This window comes from Phasianus colchicus, chromosome 2 (genome assembly GCF_987193195.1).
Source record: "Phasianus colchicus chromosome 2, bPhaCol1.hap1.1, whole genome shotgun sequence".
NCBI classification, from domain to species: Eukaryota; Metazoa; Chordata; class Aves; order Galliformes; family Phasianidae; genus Phasianus; species Phasianus colchicus.
The window spans coordinates 66,270,928-66,290,911 of NC_143437.1; the positions used below are offsets into that span (position 1 = coordinate 66,270,928).

Here is a 19,984-nt window from a genome sequence, read left to right on the forward strand (position 1 = left end):
AATCTGAAGAAGCAGCACAACAGCACCTCCACTTTGCTTCAGAAACTAACAGGCTGAATTTTCCCTTCTTGCATGCTCGTGAGTCCTCAGGATGTTCTACTCACCAGTAGGTCTTTTTGCAGCATTAATGATTGCATCTTTTTTGTTTTGTAGACTGGGCAATGATGACAACCAGTTTGAGATCAGCATGGCTAACAGTGGATGCGAAGTGCATCGCTTCGACCCCAGCATTAAGTCAGCACACATCCAGGAGGGTCAGCACCTCTGGTATCATCGCCTGTCCGTTGACTGGAGGGATCCTAACCCAGCCATTGCTGCACACAAACTTCACAGCAACACAAAGAAGCTGGGCACAATATTGAATGAATTTGGACATCAGAAGGTAAGGATTCGGGTGGTATGGTTCTGACTGTTTTGAAAGCTGGAGAGCTTCATTCTAGAGCAGGGGGTTGGACCAGATGGCCGGCAGAGGTCCCTTCCAACTTCAGCCTTCCTGTGATCCTGTGATTCTTGTTCTCTCAGGAGCTCAGGTGCTTTCCCAGGTGATCTCCTGACAACAGATTTTCTTGAGAAATACCTGCAGAGCATTTCTTTCTGGAGTATCTTTTCTGTCTTGCTTTTTTCCTAGCTCTGGTAAGAGCCACTTTGTTTTTGAATTGCAATCTGTATGTTTAATACTTTCCTTCTCCTCCCTTGCTTTTCTCTTCAGCTGGCTGGTGACACTGAGTGTTCATTTTTCCAGTCTTGTGGAAGTTCTGGTTATTGCCTGAGTAAGAGTCCTAAACTGCTCATGCTGCACAGTTTACAAAGAGGAGAAATATTTGTGACAACAATTAGAAGAAGTAATGGATGGGCTGTTTATGTTTGCAGGGTCACTAATCCTAATTACAGTCATCAACAAAAACATCCTGTTTTGAAATTGGCAGCACTCTGTTTTTTTAACATTTCTAATTTTTTTTTAAGGAACTGTAAATACACCAGAAATGTTAGGTTCTCAAATAACTATTGCCAGAAGACATTTGAGGAAGTTCCTGACACACAGGATTAGGTTGCTTTCAAGAGAGATTTTCCCTCAGAGGATATACTAGTATAAATTGAAATGCTAATATACTTCATTGCCTGCAGCTAGTTCTTCATGTCTTTGTGGGTTTTTTTTTGGTGTTTTTTTTTAATAAGCAGCCTGAGCTAAAGAGAGCTTTTCTGTAGGATTTATAAAGCAAGCAAGCGGTGCAACATGTGTTTGGTTTGTTATTATAAAATTCAAGATGTCCTTTTCAGTTCATTTCTTGCTTTTCTTTAGCATTTTCTTTTAGTTCAATCTCTTCTGATTGAACCATTTTGAAGAGAAGAACAGAAAAAGCAGCTTTTTTTTCTGCTTCTTAGTCATTCTGTAATTGTACTAGCTTGTGCATTAGTGAACCATCTGGGGAGAGAGAGATGGCTTTCCTTTGACGTATGCCTTACATTGATTGTTTTGATTTTAGAAGAATCAGTCACAAAGGAAATGATTAATGACCTGATCCAGAAAAAGCATGTGAATGTTGTGATATAGCAGACCTTGCTGGGAACAGCTGATTGTTTATCATGAACTGGTACATAGTGTTTGTGAGACCTGCTGTGATTTACAGGAGTGTAGCTATGAATTCTGAGCCTATAGCCCTCAGGGTGAAAACTGCCTGACATGAAAGCACCCTGCTGGAGGGCATTCCAGAACCAGTGCACACAACATGTGGGATCAAGGTTTTCTGCACAGCACAGAGTTTAGTTTAGTGTGTTGGCATGTTGTGAACACCACACATGACTCTTAGACTGTGATTATTCAGGCTGCTCCCCTATGCAAAGTTATGGCATTAGTGAAGTCATAAGCTGACTTTCCCCAGCAAGTGTACAGCCATTACATACTTCATAGTCTGACAGAGTCATAGAATTGTTTGAGTTGGAAGGGACCCTAAAAGGCCATGTAGTCCAACTCTCCTGCAGTGAACAGGGACATCTACAGCTAGATGAGGTTACTTAGAGCCCTGTCCAACGTGGCCTTGAGTATCTCCAAGGACAGGGCTTCAACCACCTCTCTGGGCAACCTGTTTCAGTGCTTTACTTCCCTTAATGAAAAAAAAAAAATCTTGTATCCAATCTAAATCTCCCTTCTTTAGTTTGAAACCATTTCCCCCTTGTCCTATTGCAACAGGCCTTCCTAAAGAGTCTCTCCACTTTTTTCTTATAGCCCCACTTTAGGTACTGATGGGCCTCTTTAAGGTCTCCCCAAAGCCTTTTCTTCTCTGAGCTGAACAGCCTGACCTTGTAGTGGAGGTGTTCCATCCCTTGGATCATTTTTGTGGCCCTCCTCTGGGTGTGCTCTAACAGGTCCACATCTCTCCTGTTCTGAGGATTCTGCATCTGGACACAGTACTCCAGATGAGGCTTCACCAGCACAGAGTAGCGGGGTAGGGTCGCCTGCCTTGACCTGTGGCTACACTTCTTTTGATTCAGCCCAGGATATGGTTGGCTTTCTGGGCTGTGAGGGCACATTGCTGGCTCACATGAGACTTGCCATCCTCTAGTACCCCAGATTCCTTTTTGGCAGGGCTGCACTCAAATCTTTTCATCCCTCACCTTGTATTGGTAAAGGTTGCCATGACCCAGGTGCAAGACCTTGCAGTTGGCTTTGTTGAACCTCATGAGGTTCTCCAGGACCCACTGCTTGAACCTATCTAGGTCTGTCTGGATGGCATCCTGTTCCTCAGGAGCGTCAGCCACACCACACAGCTTGGTATCATCCACAAATTTGCTGAGAGTGTATTTGATCCCACCGTTGATGTCATTGGTGAAGGTATTAACTAAGAGCATTGATTTCAGCACTGACCCCTATTGGACACCACTCATCACTAATCTCCATCCTGACATTGAGCCATGGATCACTACTCTCTGGGTACAATCTTGCAATCAGTTCCTCATCCACTGAGGGGTCCACCCATCAAAACCATCTCTTTCTGATGTAGGGAGAAAGATATTGTGGAGAACCATGTCAAAGGCACCTTACCGAAGTCCAGATAGATGATATCAGTAGCTCCTCCTTTGTCCACTAATGCAGGTATGCCATCGGAGAAGGCCACTAGGTTAGACAGGACCTGCTCTTGTTTGCCTTTCTCAAAAATGGTTGTGATTATGCCTTTTTACCAGTTACTAGGGACTTCACCTGACCACTGTGTCTTCTCAGATAAAACTGAGAGTGGCTTGGCAGCTATATTAGCTAATTCCCTCAGGAGTCTTGGATGCATCTGTTGGGATCCATAGACTTATGGAAGTTCAGGTTCCTCAGGTGGTCATGAACCTGATCTCTGCTTACAGTGGGAGAGTCATTGCTCCCCCAGTTCCCACCTTTTGACCCACCTGCTTGAGGGGTGTGTGAAGAGCAATTGCCAGTAAAGGCTGAGGCAAAAACATTGAGTACCTCAGCCTTCTCCTTGACCATTGCTAACCAGTCTGCCATTATTGCTCAGTGTAGTTGGAGTAAGCATTCTTGGATTTTCCTTTTCTGGTTGATGTACCTGTAGAAGCCTTTCTTGTTCTTCTTTGCACCCTTTCTGCCCCTTGCCAAGCCCAGTTCCAGTTGGGCTGTGGCTGCCTAACCCTGTCCCTACACAGCCTAGCAGCATCCCTATATTCCTCCCAGGATACCTGTCTCTACTTCACATTTGGGAAATACCCAAAGAAATCTGTTCTACTTATATCATCCTACTTGATTTGTCTCTGCCTGGAGGGCAGCCTGAGAGGCTGTTTGCATTAAGACACCAGTAAACTCCAATTTATGACAAGGACATCAAAGTAAAAACTGTGTCATTCACATTTTCGTTCTTCCAGTGAATACAATTGAAATGTTCCCATGATTAAATTAGTAAGCTAATTCAAAACAGTTTCCAGAATATTTTCCAAAGTACTTTTTTTTTTTTCTTCTTATTCAGTTAGAAATTTAAAACATGTTCTTCATTCCATTCTTAGTAATTTTAAAAATCCTTACGCCTACCCTCAAAGCTGCTCTGTTACCACTTCAAGGCGGGAATTCCAAGCAACATCATTTGAAGTTAATGCCTACTTTTCTCCTTGCTTTTATTCTTTAAGATCTGGGATTTGATCCAAGACCCTCCAAGTGAATGAGAACTTTTCCACTGACGTCAGGGACTTTGGATTGGGCTGTTGAAGAGGGGACTGACAAGACCTCCTGCTGTTCTTGCCACCACAGTCTTGAAAAGAAACCATGCAGTTTGGGCAATTTTAGGGGCTTGTGTGCAAGGACATCAAAGGACTTCACAGGCTTATTTCCCCACTGTGGCTTGGATGAGAGCGCAACTGCTGTAGTTTAGTTGCTGCTGGGACCCCTTCAACAGAAGTGGAAACTGTTATCATGACAAGAAACGCAAGCAGGTCTTTTGCTGTTAGAGTGGATTTGAGAAGGCATTAAAAGAACTTGATCTTTCTAAAACACTATGTGACACAGCAGTCTTAGTCCTGTGAGGAGTGTAAAAAGCCCAGAGGTGGAGGAATCATCTAATACTATAATAAGATGAGATTGAAAAGGAAACATGCAGCCAGAGTACTTGGGGAACCTTTGTGAAAGAGAGAAATCTTTTAAGTGCTGAAATAATCTCCAAAGGCTGTAGAGAGTCCTGTTTCCTAGATGCAAATCTAGGCTGAAAATTTAATGGTATATCTTTTGAGAATAGTATTTTATCAGTCATGGGAGAGGATAAAGATGTAAAAACTTGATCTTTCTCATCTTTTTTTTTTTCCCACTAATCTTGCTGCATATGGACACTCTATAGTATACTGGTTATAAATAGTGAAGAAAAGCCACTGTATGCATAAAATTTTGTTTCTTATTTTAGTAGAGTACAGCTTTGTGAAAGCTGGCTCTTTCATATTCTCTCACTGACTACTAGGGTGGGGGGCTGGTAAGGTACTGCTGTTCCCTTTTGATAGCTGATAGTTGAATGGGGGACTCCCTTCAGGTGGGATAACTGAAGGCAGAAGGGATTTTGGGAGGCCTGTAGTTCAACTGCCAGCTCAAAGAAAGACCAGCTCTGAAGTCAGGCTGCTCAAAGCTTTATGCAGTCTGGTCTCAGAAAGCACCAAGTTTTCTCCAAAATAGAGGCTGCAGAGCTTGTCTAGGCAAGTTATTGTTGTGCTTGGCTATCCTAGTCGTAGAAGAAGTTTCTCCTTATATACAATCTGGAATCCCCCAATTTCAATTTGTCTGCTGTCTCTTGTCCTCCTTCCATGCACTGCTGAAGAGCCTGTTGCTTTCTACTTGGGGACTTCCTTGTAGACCCTCAAGGCTGGTGACCATTCCCCTTGCTCAAAGCCATCTCCTGCCAAAGTTGAACAAACCCCATTCCCCCAGCCTCTCCTCTCAGGGTAATTGCTCCAGTTCCACAAGCGTGCTCGGCTCCCTGTTGAGCTTACCTCAGTTTATCATTGTCTATATAGATGCATCCAATGCTGTTGGCTTTCTTTACACCATGACCTCCCAGGGCCTTTCTGCGGAGCTGCTCCCCAGCCAGCCAGGCAGATTTCCAGCCCGAATTATTGCAGGGCCTCTTTCTTCTTTCCTGGCTGTAGGACTTACTTTGCCCTTGCTGAATTTCATTGGGTTTCTGTTGGCCCATCCCTCCAGCCTGCCTGGGTTCCTCTGGATGGCAGCTCTACCCTTGGCTGCGCGTACTGACTGGTCCAGCCAATTTGCTCTTAGCCACAGACTTGGCAAGGGTGAAGTTCATCAGCTCCTCCAGATCACCGATAAAGATGTCAACAAGATAAATCCTAGTATAGACCCTGTGCTTCTAACTGACTTCCAGATAAGATAAATCCTCTCAGCCCAACCATCCAGCCAGTTTCTTACTCATCTTGCAAAAGCAAAGAGAGCTCATTCTCTTTTGTTTCAATCATGCATGTTCATTTGTGCAAGCTCTTAATTCAGTAGTAGTTTGCCTTGCCTTTTTCTGAATCTCTGCTGATTGGATTTTGTGTGCTGCTATCAGTAAGGTTATTTCAACTCCTTCCATTCAAATCCCCGTGAACAAATTGTCTAAAAAAGACCATATTGTGCCATTAAAAGAAACGCAGAGAGATCTTTAAGTACCAGTTTTGATTTGGAGACTTTAAGTTACACTGGCTTCTGCATGAAGGATTGTGTGACAACCTGGCCAACAGATGTCCGTTTCATGTTTTAGAATGGACTTAGTTTAAAGGTTTCAAATGTAAAAACCTTTTCCCTTTCACCTGATATTTAATACTCAACACAGCTTTAAAACTTTACACCCTGCAGCCATACTGATTAATGGCCTCATCTCCTCCTAGGTAAGTGATTTATCCCTTGCTTCATCTCCTAAAGCAGGTACTGCAGAGTCTATTTCATGCTGTACTTTCAGCTCTTTGAGAATTGGTGTAGAAGAGCAAAGATTCAAGAAAATTGGTTTACCATTTTGATTTTAAGTCACCTCTGTTAGTACTACATCAATAAATACAAAATAAAAGCCCAGGAAAAAGACTTACAACAAGTTAATTGCGCACAGAGGTTGGATTTTAACAAAACAAAAAATTAACTCCCCAGATTGGGAAAAGCCCACTGTCAAGTTTTGGAGCAATCTAATCCGTGCAACTGCTTGTTACTTTGTGCTCCTTGGGACTACAGGGACCAGAACAGTCTTCTGAATTTTTGATTCTGCCCTGAGCTCAGGATGAGGAGCCAGGAGCTCAGAGCTGTGTCCTCTTGGCCTCTGCTACTGCAACTATAGATGGCTCTGCTCAAAGCACTGGGCTGGGAGCATAAGTTCACATCCACTCTCTGCTCCATTTAGTGTAGTGTCAGAGAAGACCAAATGGGACCGGATCTCTTGAATCATTGCATCATGCAGATGCAGGCAAACTAAGTATCCTCTGACAGGAAAGAGCCTGTGTTTTTCATGCCATTTTGTTACTGTATGGCTGCTTCCTTGCAGAAGTAGAAAGACGCACATTAGCACAGGATCCTTTTGCATCTAGCAGACAAAATACCATACATGTAAGAGCTTATAATCTAAATAAATGACCTGCTGAGGGGTGAAGAAGTGTGGAATTTATCTCCACTAATTTACATGCCTGCTTTGGACAACTGTTGAGCTCCTCAGGAAACTCAAGGCAAACCCTTAAGTTGCAGATCATCTCATGCAAAGGCAGCTGCTTAAAACAGGCTGAATGGTGTGAACTGCACATCCTGAATTGCCCATCAGAAGGTCATCTTCCTTTCTGTGGTTTCTAGAGGCAGCTTGGACAGCTGCTTTGGGTTTACCTGTCTAAAGCTGGATGAGGTGCATCCCACCTTGAGTGGTTTGCCGCAGTATCACAGAGGCACAGCCCAGCTGAGTCAGGCAGTTCCCTTTTCCCATTCTTCTCTTTTTCTTAAATAACTACATTTCAGAATGTCATCAAAAGAAGAGTGTAAGTGCTGAAGTGTAAGAAAATTCCATTAGAGTCAAACACTGAGAAATTCTCCAGACCTGCAAGAATCACTTTCTTTTTCATCTGAGCCAGATTAAATTACTGGAGCACCCAGAGGACAGTACATAGTTCCCACTTTTCTGTCTGACGGAGAATTATCTCAGCAGCCCTCAGTTGTGAAAGTTGGAATTGCTTTTAATTAAGAAAACAATTTGCAGTTTTGTATTTGCTATAGGATGGTGATTGCTGAAAGTCAGTTTATCAATGCTGTGAACAGCATTGTTCTACTGTAGTGACATACACACTGTGTGTGTATCTGGGCTTTTGTTTTTAGAAAGCAGTAAGAAAATACTAGCAGATGTGACCTGAGCTATGCTGATAATGTGTGCGTGTGTAAGTGATCCAGGAGAAGCAGAGGGGATAAGGAGTGGAGACTTGCTGCTGTGCAGCGGGAGTGGTGTGGTGGGCAAGCAGTGCAGTGCAAGCAGATGTGGTGGGGTTGCCAAGGGGACTTCAGTAGGGCACAGAGAGTGAGTGCATACTTAAAAATTCTCTATCTTAATCCCCTCTAGCTATTCTTTGTCTGTTCAGGGCCAGCCTGGTATTTCTATGTGGGATCTGAAAGACATGAATGAATGCAAGAGGTTAGGTTGGGCTATGGCAACAGGAAAGCTGTAGGGTGTGAAAAGCTGTGGTGGTGATTTCAAACCCAGCTGTGTGCTCAGCATCTGTCTGAGAAGTCTTGAGATCCAGACTTAAGAGTTCTGCAGATGGCTTACACGCTGATCTCTGTTATCACTATGCTGAAAGGAAGAGCACCAGAGATGATAACATCAGGCAAGCTAGCTTGAAAATGTAAAGTAGTACCTTTTTAAAGTCATCCATTAAAGCAAAAGCTCAGAGTGCTGGAAAGCATGTCATCCAACAATATGCATCTGCCTCTAGCTCTGTAATTTGATTCATGAGTTCAGGTGAGGCTTTGTGCCTGTAACACACACATTCTGTCTCACTGAGGTGGTATCTGTATATGCTGGACCCAACTCACTGGCAGTGTAACAAGACTGATTTCCTTGGAGTTACACCAGAGCTGCAGTTTGAGCCCTGTTTGTGTGTGGACATTGATGATTCTGCATCAATGAATTAGGGGATATACTCCTGTTGCTGAAAAGTAATGGCAATTGAATCGGTACAGCTGTTTCCAGCTGCGTGAGGAGATTCTGCCTTCCACAACCTCATCAGACTTGCCCCTGAGCAATATTCAAGCTCCTGATACACTGTATCCTGGATGCATGTATTTTTTAATTTCAGTGATAATGAAATCAAGGTAGTAATTGCTCTCTGTTTGCCTAGTCAGCTGTGGCTGCTGCTGCATATGGTATTTTCATTGTAAGTAGATTGAAGAGTTTGGCTGCAAGTAGAAATGCTCCTGACAACCTCATATTTCTGCAAGCAAAAGTCTTTGCTTGGTGATTTACTGCTTACCACCTCTCTCACCATCTGCATCATGTGCTAGAAATACATCATCTGCATTCCTGTACAGGCCTCTTGCATTTCTTTTCACCTCTTTTAAATTCTCTCCACCAGACCTCAAGATATTGATAGGAGTATTGGTGTTTCTAGGGAGCAGGTGCTGTTTTAGTATGCAATTATCAGGCATGGAGAGAAGATCTTTTAAATGCTAGCGTTGCCTGGATGAGATGCAACCCATAGCCTTTTCTTCCCCTAGGAAAAAGGCTAGTGCAGTGTCTGAATTGCAATGAAAAGTATTTCAATGCTGAACAAATTATTCAGGTCTTCTTTTAAAAACAACAGCAACCAGAATCCGCAACTCTCAAAGCATATTATTGTTGCTTCTGGGCAGTGCCAGCTCTTTTCTCCCACTGCTTTGCTCAGCAAACAGGGTGCCCTGCCCCAGCATCACAAGGGGTGCCAGATGCGAGACACCTGCAAAGCTCAGTCCCACGTTTGTGCTCCCAGCAGACTTGCTGTGTTCATTTAGCTACAGTAGCATCAACTGGCGCTGATTTAATGCAGGCAGGTTGGAGAGTGTCTGTTCAGAGTGACAGTCTGCGACATGATCCTGACTTTATGAGAATTGAGAGCAGCCTCCTTACTATAAGCAACCTGGTCTTTCTCCACTACCCATCCTTCTCATGATTTGTTGATTAACATTAGCAGATTATTTAGATAAGCATCCTATCCAGAGCAGCTAAGAGTTCTCTAAAATATGTAACTTTTTTTTCCCCACGTTTGTCCCAAATTCCTCCTAGTGGCCTCTTCCCCCTGCTCTGTCACTGCTTACAGTTTCTTGAGGACTGGACATCTTTTCACATTCGTGCCTGGACCCCTTCTGGTCTCAGTTTTAACCTGACATCAGTTTAAGGCTTTCTACCAGTCCCCAAAATATGAAATCTAAGGATGAAAGCCTCAGCAGCATTCATTCTTCCCCACTACCCGGATGAAGGCTAATGTCCTTGTGTGTAACAGTAGGATGTCCAACACATTCCTTTTTCTGCCCCTCATGTTTTCAGGAATGTGCTCCTTTCTTTTTGCTGCTGTTGCAAGCAAACAGCAGGGGTAGACAGCCGGACAAACTTAACTATCCTCCTTAAGATGGAGGACTTTTTTTACAAGAGCAGGTAGTGATAGGACAAGGGGAAATAGTTTTAAACTGGAAGAAGGTAGATTTAGACTAGGTATTAGGAAGAAATTCTTTACTGTGAGGGTGGTGAGACACTGGACAGGTTGCCCAGTGAGGTTGTGGGTGTCTGCTCCCTGGAAGCATTCAAGGCCAGGCTGTGAGCAACCTGGTCTCGAGGGAGGTGTCCCTGTCTATAGCAGGGAGTTTGGAAGTAGGTGATCTTAAGGGTTCCTTCCAGCCCAAACCATTCTATGATTCTGTGTTAACCATAGGAGAAGAGAGGTACGTTGGCACCATGGAGCTCTTGCTCCTCCTGGCATTTACTTTCCAAGATGGTTGAGGCAGTGGTGAGATTGGAGGGTCTGGCGTACAGTATTTATTCCCCTGAGCACACATCCGTTCCCACAGGCCTCCAGCAGTGTCTGGCATAGCACTTCAAAGGCTCGGGGATGAGCAGGGGATGCTCCCTGCAGGGTGGGATGGACGGATGTACTCCTTACAAAGGAAGTTGTGTGCTCGACTGGAGCTGTGTGTGGAGCAGACGTGCCTCCAGCCTGGACTTCTGGCTGCTGGGGAAATCCTTGCAATATTCAGAATGCTTGTCTGTAAGCTTTGGTGGGCAGAACTCTTGCTGACGATCAGACTGGTAAATAATTTAAGATTTGGGCTTCTGGAGCTGCCTTGTGCGAATTCTCCACTTCAGCAATTGAGCTGTGGGATTGAGGGACTTGATGAGATAGTGTTTTGATCTTTTCAGGGTGGTGGAAGAACTATGCAAATCAGAAACTGTAGCACAGTACAGGGATCTGCACTTGATAACTGCTGCTGCTCTGTGCAGTCAAGGAGCTCGCTGCTGGGGATGTGTTACAAAGCCTCCATGTCTTCACGGTGACCTGTTTGCTCTGGGGAGGCATCACTTAGAGCAAGCAGGGAGCTTCCCATTGCCTATTGTGGAAGCTGTTCTCTATTTCACAGCATCACAGTATCATTAGGGTTGGAAAAGACCTCTAGGTTCTTCTAGTCCACTCACCAACCTACCCCTACTATACCCACTAACTATATCCTTCAGTGCCACATTTACACATCTGGAATATCCCCAGGGATGGTGATTCCACCACCTCCCTGTGCAGCCTGTGCCACTGCCTCACCACTCTTTCTGAGAAGAAATGTTTCCTAATATCCAACCTGAATCTCCCCTGGTGCAACTTCTGGCCATTCCCTGTCATCCTATTGCTGTTCCTGGGAGAAGAGGCCAACCCCCACTCAACACAGCATCCTTTCAGGGAGTTATGGAGAGCAATGAGATCTCCCCTGAGTCTCCTATTTTCCATAAAAGAAATAGAGAAGCAAGATGCTGAAGGTGTTTGTGGCAGGATTGCCTACGTGTGGTGCCAGCCTGCTCTGTGCTGGGGTTTGTAATCCTAGTCTTTGGGTCACTGCATAGGAGCCTTGGTCTTGCTGGGTAGCAAGCTGGACAAGATGTTCAGCACAGTAGCTCTAGCTTTAAGGTCATTATAGCTTAATGCTATCTAAATCCATCAGACTTGTTTGAAAATCAACTCAGGCTTTGGAACATGTGTATTTCAAGTCTAGAAAGTGATTACCAAGTGAGCTGACATCTTTGGCTGGTATGGGGCCTGTGTGAGCGAGGGTGGGAATTTGCTGAGAATTAATTTCACAGTAAAAAAGATGTTTGCAATGATTGAAAGGCCACAAATGAAATGTGGCAGCCTCTTGATCAAACGCAGGTAGGGAGAGAAGATTTCAGCCCATCCTGGTATCCTAAATCAGTGGCAGTTGGTTGTCCTCTGCTGAAGTGACAGTGGAAAAATTCCTGCCAGCTAAAAGGCCCCTTCTCTGCCTGTCCACTGAAGTCAGTGACATGGATTGGCTGGGCTGAGCTGGGGAGATGGATTGTCTCGTCTTCTGTGATCAGTCTCCAGAGGGAAATTGCTTCTAGATAGAGTGAGTGTGTGGGAAATGTCCAGGCATCAGAAACCGTTGGAAGATGTAGAAAACAAAAGTGCTGGGTCATCCACAGGCTGTGGGAGCATGTCACCGTGACATGGGACCATGTCCTGAAGAGCTGCTGGGGCTCTGAGCACTCAGTGCTCTGAGTGATGGCTTTTACTGGGTCCCCTGGGTACATCTGCTTGCCTGGGACCAGCACTGCTTGAGCAAGCTTTGCTGTATTGACAAGTGGCCACCAGAGAAATTTAGTTAAGTTTTTGTGACGTGATTTTGAAATGTATCCTCCAGGTGAATTTCAGTTTATGCAGTAAATATAAAGTGTCTGTTAATGTCCTGCCCCTGCTTTGCAGCAATTTCATGGAGGCACATCAGTGAAACTGGGGAGAAAATGTTTCTCTTTAACTGCCAAGGCTGCAGAGGAGCAGTAAGGGCAGAGCCAGAAAGCTCGCCTTCATTCCCTGCAGGTGTTCATAGAATAACAGAATCCTTAGAGTTGGAAGGAAGCTTTGAAGATCATCTAGTCCAACTCCCCTGCAGTGAACAAGGACACCACAACTAGATCAGGTCAGAGCCTGATCCAGCCTCACCTTGAAAGTCTTCAGGGGTGGGGCATCAACCACATCTCCAGGCAATCTGTTCCAGTGCCTCACCACCCTCACCATAAAATATTTTTTCCTTTTATCCAATCTAAATCTACCCTCTTTGAGCTTGAAGCCATTTCCCTTTGTTTTGTCACCACAGACCCTGATAAAGAGCCTGTCACCTCCCTCAACCTGCTGGCCACACTTCTTTTGATGCAGCCCAAGATATGTTCGGCTTCCTGGGCTGTGAGGGCACACTGGTGGCACATATCCAGCTTCTCATCCACCAGAACTCCCAGGTCTTTTTCAGCAGGGCAAACTTGCTGAGGGTGTGCTCCCACATTGATCCCACTGTCAGTGTCATTGATGGAGATGTTGAAGAGTATCAGCCCCAGCATTGATGAGTGGGTCACCACTCATCTCCATCCAGATATTGAGACACTGACCACCACTCTCTGGACTTGATCCTGCAGCCAGTTCTTTGTCCACTGAACAGCCCGCCCATCAAATGCATATCTTTCCAATTTAGAGAAAAGATAAGCTGTTCCATGAGCTGTGTGTCTTGTGAATTACTTTCAGGGGCAGTCACCTCTGTAGTGTGTAAAAGGACAAAGAATGATGTAGACACCCAAGTACAGAAACTTGCATTAATACCTTCAACAGGTACTTGAAAATATGCCCAGTCTGTCAGGAGCTCAAACAGCACGTTCTTTGGAGTTTTATCTGCTGAGAATACAGACTTGCACTTAGTGAAAGGGAACCCTGTTGTTTCTTTGCTGGTGTGGTCCTTAGTTGAGAGCTGTGATTTAGAAGGATGGAGCGCTTCTGTGCTCCCCTGCTCTGCTCTTTGCTTCCCTGTGCTGAGCTGCTGCTAGCAGTAATGTGGCCAAATTGCTTCCTTGGCTGCTGCTCTCGATTGACTCTGCTCCACGGGGAGCTTCAAATGTGCCCACGGGGCACCACAGAGCTGAGATCCCTCTAACCCTGGTGTTTCAGAAATGATGAAGGCCAACAGAGCTCTGGTTTCCACTTTGGGAAATGATGCACAGTCGTAACAAGTCATTACCCCGAAAGAAGAAATGAGTGCTCATACCGTGTGTGGTAACTTCCACTAATTAAAACACATTCTTTTTCAGCTGTTTTGTATGCTTGATTGTGCATGAGGAAAGGCCTTTTTATTCCTCAAGTGTGACTGGTGCAGTGCTGCGGTATATTTACAGGGGAGCTAAGTATGGAGAAAACGTGATTAAAAAGACACATTTTTTTACTTTTCAGTGATAGGCTACTTAGTTCTAATTGCTCACGTTTTGGCAGACAGGCTTATTGGAAACAGAGAAAGAGAACAAATATATTGTAATCACTCTTGTAATCTGTTTCTGTCCCCCACCTTCACTTCTGCTCTCTCCCCAGCCCCTCACCCAGTGGTGGTGGGTTATGGGAGGCCACTCCTGGTCCTTGCACCAAAAGTCAGCTATTTCATTCTCTGAGCAGGAGAAATCTCACACCATGGAGGTACACAGCTCATTCTTGTGAGATCTGATATTGGCTTTTTTTTTAAAGGAGAGAAATGTAGGTGGGGGGAGTGTGACCCCAAAGGCTGCTAGCCTAACATAGTCTTTCTGACAGTGACCCAGGACCCATTTCTGTTGGAAGATGACAAGCAAACCTCTCTGTCTTTGACAGAGCATTTGTGGCAGATAAGAGGATCCAGCCGCAGTGTGCAAAGCCTGCAGGCAGCCAATGGCCACCCCAAGCCATAACACACCACAGGTCTTAGTTCTCTTTCTGGCATGTACCCCTGGGTTTCCCCTCAGAGCTGACTCTAGCTGTGCTCTTGGGTGAACTGGAGCTCTGCATTTAGGGATTTGTGTGGTAATCCTCTCACTGGCACTGCACATCAGCACGCTTTGGAGATGGTAGTGCTTCTCTTACTAGGAGTCCATTTCTTATTGCTGGGAGGAAATAAATACCTCTTCATAAAATTCATGTTTGGTGCTAGTAGGATGTGTTTGTTAGGTGCTCAGATGCTCTGACACAAGCTGTTACAATGCTCATTGTACCCCATCTGCAGCAGAAAGTGGAAACTGTGGGATGAGGTGGGCACTGTGTCCTGAAGGCAGTCACAGGAGGTTGTGGTACAGACAGAGCCTTCTTCCAGGCTTCTGAGTAGTTCACAGTATTCAGAGCCTCAAAGAGCCTCTGCTGTGTTCCTCCAGCACATTCCTGTCAGTGCCCTATTGCTCTCTGATCACTTCAGTACATGGCAGCTCTCTCTGTCCTGCAGACACATTGGTTAGCAGCTGCTTTTTGGATCAGTTTTGTGAATGCAGTGCATGCAGGGTGCCTGCTGGTCGGCCCCAGAAGCTTGAGAGAAAAAGCAAACAAACCGGGGGGATGATGAGTGGAGGAAACTGCCATGAGAAAAAAGATGTCATACCATAAAGCCAGATCATGGGAAAACAAAAGCAAACACTTAGAAACATTTATTCACAGCTCTTCCCCTACCATTCCCCCACCCCGAGGAATTTTGAATAATTTATTAGTCAAAGTTGCCAAAGTATCAGAGACAAAAATGTGTGGCTTCTGAAGTGTTGCAATTGCACCCACATAGGATCAAAAGTACTTTCAAAATTGCATTGCAGGTAGAGCCATGCGTTGCTATCTGAAAAATAAGTAACTGATTTAAATGTATAAAGGGAAACAAGTGAGCTCAACCATGAAGTAGGTCTCAGCTGACTTTCATGAGCAGGATCATTTGCATTCAGCCTGCTGGTGAACCCAGAGGAGCACTACAGGAAACCATTTCACTGCCCCACGTGTGGCGTGCTGATGGGCTCTTAGTTGCAGTCGGGCAAGGAAGTAGCAGAGCTAATGTTGGCTGTGCAACCTTTGTCTGTCCTCCCCATATGTCACAACACAGGCTTTATTTCCATGATCCCACAGTCATTTTCCACCAGCCCCGTGCCTCTGTCAGAACAGAGGAGGCACAATGTAGCGTGGATGAGCAGATCCTTGCAGCTCAGTGTGCTGTTAGTATGTAGTCATGGACCTTGCTGAAGGGTTTTGTTTCCAGCTGATGCTTGTCCCACTGAAGCCTCACAGGACTAGTAGGTAGAGGGAGCACAGCCCCTGAGGCCTGGCATGGCTGTGAGCATTGTTTGTCTCAGTAGATCAGAGCTGGGGCCACCTGGAGAACAAGGGAAGGTGAAAGCGACCACATGTAGCAGTCTGCCTTTGGGTCTCATTTCCCTTTGCTGGATTATGAGCTTGCAGCTGGGAGGCACTAAGCTCTTCTCCTTCCATTTCTCTGCCTGCCCTGGCCTGTGCTTTGGGCCATCAGGGAGCACAGACTGCAGAGCTCTGTGCATCCAGGTGTGGCCAGTGCTTGTATTGTAGGCCCAGGTGGGCTGCAGGACTTCTGCCATAAAGTGAGACCTGCTGTGTAGGAAGCCCACACAGTTACTGTTATTAACTTTTGCTGTGTAAGATTAGGGTTAGGTTAGGTTTTGTGTCCAGCTCCACCACTAGCATGTTGCTCACTGGGTTGGTTCTGATGCAGATTGGGACTCACTGTGTAGTGGGTTTGCCTTGCTTCATCGTCCCCATGAGTGACAAAATCAACCCACTGATTTAAGGTGGGAATGGGTTGATGGTTGAACTAGATGATCTTAGCGATCTTTTCCAACCTTAATGATTCTGTGATTCCATAACTCTAAGACTATGGTGAATTTGAATTGAGAATTGCTCTACTCTTAAAACTACTTGTCTAATTTCCTTTGGCCGCGTGGTTTTGGTCCTGCTCTCTGGCCTCCCTAGTTAAGGGAAGAAAAAGAAAAGAGAGAAGCAACGTAGCTGCATAAGGCAGCCTTCATCCTCTGAGCAGCACATGCCTGTGGAAGGCCAAGTTACTTCCAGCCTCGCTCCCTAGGTGTTAGACTCTTGAAGAATATTGATGTGCCTTCAGGGAGGAAGCAGCAGCAGTTGGTTGGACTGAGTTCTGTCTTCTTACCCCTGGTAGTCCCCCAGAGAAGCGCCGTAAGTGCAGCCTCTTGTAACAGTGGTGTTTCTGTGTACAGCTGTGTTATTGTGCCCTTACATCCAGGCTCTTCAGAGTCTGCTTCAGCTCACTAATGGCACTTCATCAGCTGTAGTGGGGCCTGCCTGCTGACTTGTAACATTTCTGCCGATTTTTCAATTTATTTTTTTTTTCTTTTTATGCTCTTCTTGACTCTAAGTAAAGTCTTCAGTTTTTACTTCAGACAGATTCTGAGTGTGAGCAGATGGGCACAAACAGCAGCTCAGGTGGAACCAGTGCAGGCAAACCATGCTCCCCAGGGAGTTGCACCTGCTCTGTCCTAGGGAGAGGTGCCCTTCAGTTCGTGTGCACCTCTGCAGGACATTGCTTCTTACCAGGTGTGATATTTTGATGAAACATTCTTTTTATTATTAGAAGATACAGCCCCTACCCCAGCTCATCTCTAAACAAAATCAACCTGTACATATGTTGAGCTGTGAGAAGTTGGTTTTCTGAATATACTACTGCATTAGTAAATAATGGCCTAAAATCCAATTGAGGCACTCTTTCCATGACATCTTTCCTGACATTCCTTACTGTTCAGAGGAGTTGCCCATCAATCTCTGCAGTCATTGCATACTTTTCCCTTGAATTCATCCTCCTTGCTGAGCGTGATGCTGCAGGAACTGCCAGCAGCAGCTTGACAGTGGGTGGTTTGTGACCTGTGCTGCTCAGAGCCTTCATTTCTCTTTGCCCTTCTCTGGCATGTGCTTGCTGTGTGCAGTCACTGCTTCCTCATGCACTGACTGCACTGTCAGATCCTCAGGACTGGAACCATCAATGCGTGCACTGCGTGGCATCTGGCAATGAGGACCCTGGTTTACTGTGGTGCAAGTAGTTACTATGAATAAATGTTGCTCTGTTACAGGATTTTTGTAATGGAGAAATAAGGAACAGTAAGGCATCGATGTCTTTGTTTAATATAATGAGTGCTGCCACAAGATCTGTGAAGGGCCAATAACACACTTTGGCTGTAGGATCAGCCTCAAGTACAGAGCTTTTCAGACCAGGTGTCAGAGGCAGGTTGAGGAGCAGGCAGAGAAGGGTGGCGAGCAAGCAGGCATGGAGCTTCATGTACTGCACTGTCTGTCCTAGCCATGTGTTCTGAGATAATTATATTTAAATACAAAATATTATCTTTAAATACATGAGAGCAATTATGTGTATAATAAACTGGGAAAGCCTGGCTTTGGATCTTGCTGACATTAGGAGAAATTTCTTCTCAGAAAGAGTGGTGAGGCAGTGGCATAGGCTGCATAGGGAAGTGGTGGAGTTACCATCCCTGGAGGTATTCAAGATATGTAGCTGTGGCACTGAGGGATGTGGTTAGTGGGCATGGTGGGGATGGGCTGGTTGGTTGGACTAGGTGATCTTAGAGGTCTTTCCTGACCTTAATGATTCTATGACAATAACTGCAAAGCCTGCCATTTTCATATAGCAGTTATGTTTTTGTTGCAGATTGACGTCCTCAAGGCAGATGTGGAGAGCGCAGAGTGGAAGATTTTGGAAAACCTGATCCTGGAGGATGTTGTTGAGCAGATAGGGCAGCTGGTCTTTGAGGTGCACATCCACTGGCCTGGTTTTGAGGTCAGCGGCAATGACAGCACTGTGGTGCGGTACTGGTACAGTCTGCTCCGAGAACTGGAGCTGAAGGACTTCAGGCTTTTCCATACCTACAAAGACTTATCAAAACCACAGATGCTTCTGAAAAAAGAAGCCTTCAACGCCAGTAGCTGTTACACACTGAGCTGGGTGAATACAAGATGGAAATAGCAGAAAGGAATCTACGACGTGTGACTGTGAGCCATCTGTCCCATAACATTATTGAAGAGGACCTTAGAGTCACTGGCTGAAGTTGCCAAATAAGTATACAGTGACTGCTGGTGGAATGGGCTGGCTTTTGTTTTTAAACACTGTCAGAAGAGCTGAAAGTGGAACCTGGTCATTTTGGCTTGTTTTTAGTTCAGGTGAAGTTCCACAGTGCCGTTTCTAGCACTGCACCTGGCTGCCTCCTGGCTCCTTCCCACGGACCTCCCTGGCCCTGCCTCTCTCCCTTCCAGGGGCACATGGATGCTTGCAGAGGTGGTGGTTCCGGTCTTGGGAACACAGGGACATGTTCTGCTCTGCATGTGGGCTCTGAGCGCTGGCATGCGAGATGGATGCAGGGTGCTCCCAACAACCTGGCTCAGCCATTTCCTTAGAAAGCTAAGCAATGAGAGGGAGCTAAAAAGTATGTAGCAGGTGGTTTATTATTATTTTAATTAATAATTTTGACATTAAACTTTGCATTGAAATACAAGATCACACCTCTTTCATGTCTTTCTTGTTCTTTGCAGGGCTTGAAATGCCTGAACGAGTCAGGCCTTGAGCATCTGTGTTGGCCACAGTGGCTGCAGACCTTGGGTTTCTTTGGAAGAGGCTTCAAAACCCCCTGCCATAATGGTGAGGGCTTGGGTGGTGCAGGACTTGTGAAACTGGAGAGGGTTTGAATCTCTTCAGTGGAGGTCAGTTCTGTGTCCTCACACACTCAGATGTGTATCAGCCTTCCAAATCACATATTGGAAATGTTAGCTTGTGGTTAAATGTCAGACCCTTTCTGTTTTAAGAACTGCACGCTGGCTTTCAATCTGCTGCCTTTCAGCCCTGCTGACAGTGCCTTGTTGTGCTGTATGAAGTGAGTTATTGCCTCTCCGGTCCCATTTTTACTACCTTTTAAATACCAGCACATCCACTTTAGTGGCACTGGGATTTTCTGAACTGGAGTTTAATTCTAAGGGATCCCTTTGTGGGTTTGTGTGCACTGAACACCTCAGCCAGAGAAGGAGGAGGACACAGAGGACAGACTGGGCCTGCCGGTGCTCCCAGCTGTTACTGTGTGCTATGTGGAGCAGTGCAGGAGGTGTGCACAGGCTCTGGGTATGGCTGCCTGGTTGTCACATTAATGAGATCCCTGGCACTGTATTGGCTCAGGCCATCTGGGACCTTCCCGTACCATTCCTAGGCACAGAGACAGCCCAAGTCAAGGACAGCTTGGATCCAGCCACCTTGTGTTGGAAAGCTCCTAGGGCTAGGAACATAGAACCACAGGATGGCTGAGGTTGACAGGGCCTCTTGGTCCATCTGGTCCAAGACCTGCTCAAGCAGGGACACCCAGAGCAGGACATGTCTAGTACTGCTTTGTTTTCTGGTATCAGTGTGCTTGGTCCCTTTCCTGCAGCGACACAGAACAATCCAAGGGAAGAG

General features: G+C 45.5%; 1 protein-coding gene across 1 annotated transcript in view; it reads left to right on the forward strand.

Annotated features, from left to right (window-relative positions):
* The window catches only part of METTL24 (methyltransferase like 24), a 44,991-nt gene extending 25,975 nt beyond the window's left edge, over window positions 1-19,016 (forward strand). The window contains exons 4-5 of the mRNA XM_031610804.2: window positions 154-382; window positions 18,200-19,016. Of these exons, the coding sequence (XP_031466664.1) occupies window positions 154-382; window positions 18,200-18,514 (544 nt within the window). The 3' untranslated portion in view covers window positions 18,515-19,016. The remainder of the gene's footprint in view (window positions 1-153; window positions 383-18,199) is intronic.
* Window positions 19,017-19,984: the final 968 nt, after the last annotated feature.